This window comes from Petaurus breviceps, unplaced genomic scaffold (assembly GCF_028583685.1).
Source record: "Petaurus breviceps papuanus isolate PSGF00001 unplaced genomic scaffold, PetGlider_PUasm1.0 90750, whole genome shotgun sequence".
Taxonomy (NCBI): domain Eukaryota; kingdom Metazoa; phylum Chordata; class Mammalia; order Diprotodontia; family Petauridae; genus Petaurus; species Petaurus breviceps.
The window spans coordinates 10,048,536-10,056,207 of NW_027187335.1; the positions used below are offsets into that span (position 1 = coordinate 10,048,536).

The following is a 7,672-nucleotide window of genomic DNA, read 5'->3' on the forward strand; positions in this document are numbered from 1 at the left end:
ATTTTCTTGACGTTTGCTGAGGACAGACAGTTCCTCTAAAGGTGGGATTTTCCTAAGCAATATCCATTCCCATAGGTATTGGGTATTTTCCAGGCTTCTTTGCCTCCTCTTCTCTCCAGCCCCTTTTACTTCCCTGCAGCTTCTTCATCTACTTCTCAATTCCCCTTCCCCCCATCCCCACATTCACCCCCATCCCCCACTCCCCCACCCCCACCCCAGTTCGCTTCCACCCTCAACTCAGCTGGTCTGGTCTCACCCCGCCCCCCAACTTCTCAGTCTTACTGGCACTCCTTTTGTCCAATCCCGCTTCAAAAACCCTCCTCGCCCCGCCCCCGTTCATTCCAGAACGTCAGCTCATTGGCCAAATCTCGAGCACCATGGGGTGTGCCCTAGCCTCCTCCCTCCTGCACCCCCTCCTGCACCCCACCCTCCCCAACTCCTCCGAGCTCCTCTTACGGAGTCGGATTGGCAGGTGGGACCTGACCAATGGCTGGAGGGGGCAGGGCAGGGGTGGAGTGAGGAGCGCTAGCCCTAGGGGTTGTGAGGTTTCGGGGCGGGGAATGGCTACGAAGTCTGGAGCGGAGTGACGCTCTCCGGGAGGGCTCGGGTGCGCGCCCTCCCCCGGACGGAGGGAGAGGAGGGGCGGGGAGGGAGAGGGGCGGGGCCGCTATAAAACGAGAGGCGGGGCGCGCGCCGCAGCAGAAGGAGCGGAGCTCTGGCCCGGGGCGGAGTGGGCAGACATCGGGGAGAAAGCTGGGCCGGGGCTTCCGAGTGTGTACCGGGGGGAAGAGACCGCACTTCACCGGACTCCCCCCCGCCCCTGCCGCCGCCTCCCCCGACCTCGAAGGAGTCGCGACACGTTTCCGTGGTCCAGCCCCGGGTTCGTTGTTTCTTGCACTCAGCCGGGCCCCTCACTCCCCACCCCGCGCCATCCTCCATCCCGCCCCCGCCCTGCGGCCCGGTCTGTTGTGAAAGCAGCTCCGGAGCAGCCAGTAAGTATCGCGGGGCCGGCGCTCCGCCTAGGCTGTTCTCTGTCCTGTGCCAGAGGCCTGGCGAGGCTTGACTGACTGACCGGACGGCCGCGCGGGGACCGGGGCAAAGCGTTCCCCCACGACTGACTGACTGACTGACTGACTGACTGACTGACTGACTGCCTGCCTGCCTGCCTGCCTGCCTGCGGGCGAAGGGGCTGCAGCGCCAACCCCGGCAGGTCCGCGAAGGGCAACCAGCTGAGGAGACCCCGGGGCTCCCCCAGGGTCTGGCCGGGCCCCAAGAACCTCCGAGCTAGGAGGGGCGGCGGCCGGGTCGGGTTACGGAGGTGACTGAGGAGGAGGGGAGGGAGGCTCGGGCGGGCCGGGGCCCTCGGGCTGCGGGCCCGGGGCCGGGGTCAGCCTGGCACCCGGGCCGCCTCCACCCGCCCCCTCCACCTCCCCGGACCCTGTGCTAATGCTGTTGCTGGAGGAGCCTGGGCCCCGGGGCTTGTGAGCAGAAATCTAATGAGACCCAACCGGCTGTTTATGTAATTCCTTCGCTCCGCGACCAGCTCGGCTTTTAAACTACCTTTCCCCCGCCCTCACTCCTCTCTTGGGTGCCTCTCCAGAGTCTGGACTTTAAAAGCTCTGCCAGCCTGAATTTTCTTCTCCCCGGGCCGCTCGGCCCCTTCCAGTGGCTGAGTGCCCTCAGTTGTGCCAGAGGTCCGGTCTGGTGCCTAGGCCAGTGCGGAGAGTTTGGGGGCAGCCGGGGCATGATTCTGTGCCCTTTGTTAGCCCGGCTGGGGAGAAATGGAACTGGGCTCTTACTCTCCACCGCCTTTTTTAAAGGCCCTCGGAAAACCGTCCCACTGGACCACATCGCTCCCTTTTGTAATTATCTTCTGTTTGCCCTTGATCTTTTCTTATCCCCACCCAGTGCTGATCCAGAAAATCGTTTAAAGGTCGGGCGGCCGGCCTTATCGTTTAGCCTCTTTGGCTGTTCCCTTATCATTAGGGGGAAGGTGGTTGCTTTTTAAAATGTGGATAAAATTCAGGAAAGACTCCCGTTAAAACAATAATCAGTAGTTTTGAAATTTATTTTTCTTTTATCAGTGAATCTTATGAGGATTTATTTTCAGAATCTGGAAAGATTTTTTTTTAATCACAGAGAAACCAAAAGTCCAGGTTAGATTTGTTATGTTTTTCATGGACTTTTATGTTTAAAAACTGCAACTGATTAGACAGTTCTACCAAATAATAACATTTCATTAGTGTTTAATGTAGCCTGTGGTTTATTTTAGTAGTATATTGACTTATAAAATATTTTGTAAGTAAAAATGAAACTTAGTATTTTTAATTTCTCAGATTTCTAAACGGTTAATATTAAAACAGAGTTAAACAGTATATACCAATGGGCTAAAATATAACTAGATCTTTTAAATTAGTAGATAGAAATATTTCTAGTAAAACATTTTCTAATGAAAGTTCTGAAGACAGGAAGAGGGCATAATTCTTGGCATACTATATGAGACTACTTCCTAGAATTATATATTTAAAGCTAAAAGTTTAAAATCTCTAATTGAACTTTACAAATGGGAAGAATGGCGGTTAATAGAGTTTTAAAAGCATTTGATTACCAAATTAACATTCAAAACAAAATTATTCTTGGGTTTATTAATAGTAAATCTAGTATGTTGCAAAGTGAGTGTGATTCAAGTTTTATAAATTGTTTGAAGAAAGACTGTGTAATCAGACCTGGCAAATTTGCAGTTATTACCTAGCATTACCTTTTTCTTTTAAATTACAATTTAAGTGTGTGCTTTCTAACTATAAGCCATAAGTTTTGCCATGAAGTTTTAAACTTTAAGACAGTTTCCAAGTGTGCATATTTCTTTATTTTACCCCGACTGTTTCTTAAGCAGTTTTGTCCCATTTTCAAAAGTAAAATGCTTTCTTGTTGAGGGGTAAGGAGTGGGCCTTAAGGATTTATCTTACACTTGCCTTATTTGGCTATGTTTGCTTTTGTTTTTTCTTTAAGGAACAAGACTGCTCAAGGTGAAGGATAATAATCTACTAGTACCAGCACTTTGAATGAATTTTTGTTTCTTTGCCACAAACTGAACTTTTTTTTTTTTGAAGGGGGGGTTGAAACACAAACTTAACCTTGTGGCATAGCAGCTATGCAGCTTGAAATCCAAGTAGCACTAAATTTTATTATTTCGTATTTGTACAATAAGCTTCCCAGGCGACGAGTCAACATTTTTGGTGAAGAACTTGAAAGACTTCTTAAAAAGAAATATGAAGGGCACTGGTATCCAGAAAAGCCATACAAAGGATCAGGGTTTAGATGTATACATATAGGGGATAAAGTGGACCCAGTGATTGAACAAGCATCCAAAGAGAGTGGTTTGGACATTGATGATGTTCGTGGAAACCTGCCCCAGGATCTTAGTGTTTGGATCGACCCATTTGAGGTTTCATACCAAATTGGTGAAAAGGGACCAGTGAAGGTGCTTTATGTGGATGATAATAATGAAAATGGATGCGAGTTGGATAAGGAGATCAAAAACAGCTTTAATCCAGAGGCCCAGGTATTTATGCCGATAAGTGACCCAGCTTCATCAGTGTCCAGCTCTCCATCTCCTCCCTTTGGTCACTCTGCTGCTGTAAGTCCTACTTTCATGCCCCGATCCACTCAGCCTTTAACCTTTACCACTGCCACTTTTGCTGCCACCAAGTTTGGCTCGACCAAAATGAAAAATAGTGGCCGTAGCAACAAGGTTGCACGCACTTCTCCCACCAACCTCGGCTTGAATGTGAATGACCTCTTGAAGCAGAAAGCCATTTCTTCCTCAATGCACTCTCTCTATGGGCTTGGCCTGGGCAGCCAGCAGCAGCCACAGCAACAGCAGCAGCCACCGCAGCAGCAACAGCAGCCATCACAGCAGCAGCAGCAACAGCAGAAGACCTCTGCTCTCTCTCCTAATGCAAAGGAGTTTATTTTCCCTAATATGCAGGGTCAAGGTAGTAACAATGGAATGTTCCCAGGTGACAGCCCCCTTAACCTCAGTCCTCTCCAATACAGTAATGCCTTTGATATGTTTGCGGCCTATGGAGGCCTCAACGAGAAGTCTTTTGTGGATGGCTTGAATTTTAGCTTAAATAACATGCAGTATTCTAACCAGCAATTCCAGCCAGTTATGGCTAACTAAAAAAAATGTTATTGTACAAGTTGAAATGTACGTGCCCAAGGGGGCATTTTTTCCCACCCCCTTGAGATTTTTTTTAAAGCTTGTAGTATGGAAACATTCAAGCTTGGTTACATAAACAACATGCATCGTTTTTTCATTTGCCAACCAAGCACAAAGTTATTTTATACTGACTGTACATTTTAAAGTATACTCTTAAATATGGCCTCTTACAGTATTTAAGATATAGCAAGGACATGGCTAATTTTTTTTATAAAAAATTGGCACTAATAAGTGGGTTTATTGGTCTTTTCTAATTGTATAATTTAATTTAGTACAAAGTTTGTAAAATATCAGAGTATATATATTGTTTCTACTACATGGTATTGCATTTATATCTTTTTACTACAGTGATCTGTGACAGCTCCAGCAGCTTCATGTTGTATTTTTTTTTACTGAAATTGTAAAATATCCATCTTAAAGACATCAACTATTCTAAAAATTGTGTACAGACTATTCCTTAGTGGTGGAATTAAAATGTACGAATATTTGCTTTTTAAAAAAAACAAATTGTATTTTCTGTTAAAAGTTTAAAGATTTTTGCTATATATTATGGAAGAAAATGTAATCGTAAATATTAATTTTGTACCTACATTGTGCAATACTTGAAGAAAACGGTATAAAAGTATTTTGAGTCAGTGTCTTACATGTTGAGGGACTGAAATAGTTTATATTAAGTTTGTATTAAAATTCTTTAAAATTAAATCCCTACTGTGGTCTTTGTTTTTACTGTTGTGCCAAAGATCTGAGCTCTGTAGTTACTGTGTTGTAAATGCTAATGATGCAGAAAGGACTGACTCATTGTATCACAAAGGAATGACAAAGGAGATTGGTGTACCACAGTTGTACCTTGCAGTCCATAAATAAAATGGGCCTTTTGAAGCACATAGCCAGAGTAACTACTTGGGATAGCTTTTTATTTCGTTTTCTAGGCACAGTTGGCTGTGAAACAGCTTTATTGATCCAGCTCTTTCACCCCATTTTCCCACTCACCCCAGTGGGATGAATAGACTAGAGAATGTATTAAGGCTCTGAACTTTTGAATTTAAATAAAAAAAGATTTAAAATAGTGTTGAAGTGTAAGATATGATCTGACCTATCTAGGAAAGATTCAAGTGATAAACTTTAATTCACTTCCAAATGGAATTAGTTATCTGAAGTAGGTAAAATCAGTAATATCATCAGAAGCTTAATAGGTTAGGAACCAAAACAACTGAAAACTTTATTTTTATTAAAGTTGGTTTGTTTATAAATGACATTTATAGTTACTAAGCAAGATCCAGTGTGGGACTAAAGGATTAAATCAGTCAAACTCTTAAAAGCTGCTGAAACTTCCAGTTTTGTCAGTTTCCCAAAACTAAGTTTTTATATTGATTTCACTTTATAAACGTCTTATTGGTTGGAGGTATTGTATTAGTAATGCTTCTATTTGATAATATTGTAGACTCTAACAATAATAGGTTTGGGGGAATTTTCTTGGGGGCAATCAGGTTACAGTCACTCATTTTAATTTTATTGGCATTTGGATTTGGAACTGATATGATCCACTAACTAGAAATGCCACATTTCCGTAGCACCTTGTTTGGAAGAAACATTGTCTGGGTTACCAGTGAAATAAGTTTGGTCTCAAGTTAGTTCTTTGGACACATTTCTTACAAAAGCCTTTTGTTAATTAACTATATAGTTTAGTGTTAAAAGTTTGTTTTCAGAAAACAAGTGCTGGAAGTAAGAGCTGTTCCATCAGCACCATGGTGAGATCTTTGTCCTAAAATGGACAGAATGAGGTTATGATGAAGTATTGGAATAGTAAGTGGAACAGGCAGAAATGGTCTGCCAACACTATCACTTGTGTTATTTTGTGATCACAATAGTTCAACAACCATAAGAGAATAAGCATGATAATCACTGTAAACACTAGTCCATAGTTATATTAGGATGGCTTTGAAGGAAGCCAGATCTATTAGAAATAATAGTACAAGTTAATCCATTAATCCTGATTTTGCAAATATCACTCTGTTAATACATAATAGTTACACATGGCTTTTAAACTAAATTTTTTTTAAAAATCTTATATGTTAGGATTTGTGGTACTTTATATAAGTGTGATAGTACATATTATTTTCAGGGAGTTTTGTGGGTTTTTTTATTTTAATGTAGAAACTTTACAAACTTTTATCAGTTACCTATATATGTATGCTAGGAATTTAGAGAAGAATCAGTCTCAATTTATTCTTTTAAAAGCCCTTCCAAGAAAACACAAGATAGGTCTGAGTTTGGTATTCTGCAAATAAGCTCCTTGGGAACATAAAAATTCTTTTGGAAAAGAGAATGGTCTGCAGGTAGAGAATAAACAAAGGCCTCCTTTTCATATCCTTTCTGCTCCTTAGGGGGAAATTTTTTTTATTTTTGCAGGGGGGAAGGCAGGGCAATTGGGGTTGACTACCCAAGGTCACATGGCTAATAAGTGTTAACTGTCTGAGGCTGGTTTTGAACTCGGGTCCTCCTGACTCCAGGACTGGTGCTCTATTCACTGTACTACCTAGCCTCCATCCCCCCCCCAATTTTTTTTTAAACAAAACACCTACCTAGCATATCTTAGAAGATGTTTCTCAATGATGAGACAACATTGCTTAAGAAAACTAAACACTTCTAAAACCCCAGCGTTAATCATGAACCTTTGAACTTATTCAAATAATATTTTTGTGACCTTAGTCTTAGTTCTGAGTCTCTTTCCATCACTCTTGAATCTTTGGCTGAGGTTTAGTTGCTTTTTCCTCTGCATGGAGACCCTATTTTGGTTGATAGACTGATGATTTAATAGGCCTTTATGATTCCTTTACCTACAGTGACTATTACTATGGCAATCTGAGTGCCAAGGATTTCAGTCATTGTTTAACTTAAAGTGACCTGACACTAATGCTAATTTAAGAGATTCTATAGCTCAGGAAAAGAGTAAGGAAGATGTTAGACCAAAGGCAATGTTGATTACTGAACTTAAGTTTGTTTCTTTTCTGTTCATGTAATTTCCCGCCTTAAAAGTATGTTTGAGTTCAAAATTTATTTCTGATATGTGGTGGTTCCAGTACTTTTATCTTTTATGCATGAGTACTTTAAATACAATTTAGAATTGAGATAAAATCTTAGAAAATTCCAGGACTTGGATTATTTTGAAATTGGTCCCCATGACTTGTATATATGGAAAAAACTAGTCTCTTTGACTATACTTAAAGTAATGGAGCCTGTAATGGGAAGAGAACTTCCACCCCACCCTTTCCCTATACAAACAGAAAATAGCATAGGCATTGCACATCTGACGTATATCCTCACTGGACTAGAATGCATGCTTTTGTCAGAAGCAGGCTAACAGCTATAGGGCAAAATCAGATAAGAGGACAAAGCAAGTTTGCAAAGTTAAGCAGCCCTTATTAGAACACAAATATGCAATTTAGCCAG

At 42.2% G+C, this 7,672-nt stretch overlaps 1 protein-coding gene across 2 annotated transcripts; it reads left to right on the forward strand.

Moving 5' to 3' along the window:
* Positions 1 to 703: 703 nt before the first annotated feature.
* Positions 704 to 4,924, forward strand: TOB1 (transducer of ERBB2, 1). 2 transcript variants are annotated; one of them, XM_069067518.1, is made up of 2 exons: positions 704 to 992; positions 3,010 to 4,924. In XM_069067518.1, the coding sequence occupies exon 2, from the start codon at positions 3,152 to 3,154 to the stop codon at positions 4,181 to 4,183; it is 1,032 nt and encodes a 343-aa protein (XP_068923619.1). In that variant the 5' UTR covers positions 704 to 992; positions 3,010 to 3,151; the 3' UTR covers positions 4,184 to 4,924. The 2 variants fall into 2 exon arrangements, with proteins under 2 accessions (XP_068923619.1, XP_068923620.1); XM_069067519.1 differs by having other exon boundaries at positions 704 to 880.
* The last annotated feature ends 2,748 nt before the right edge of the window (positions 4,925 to 7,672 follow it).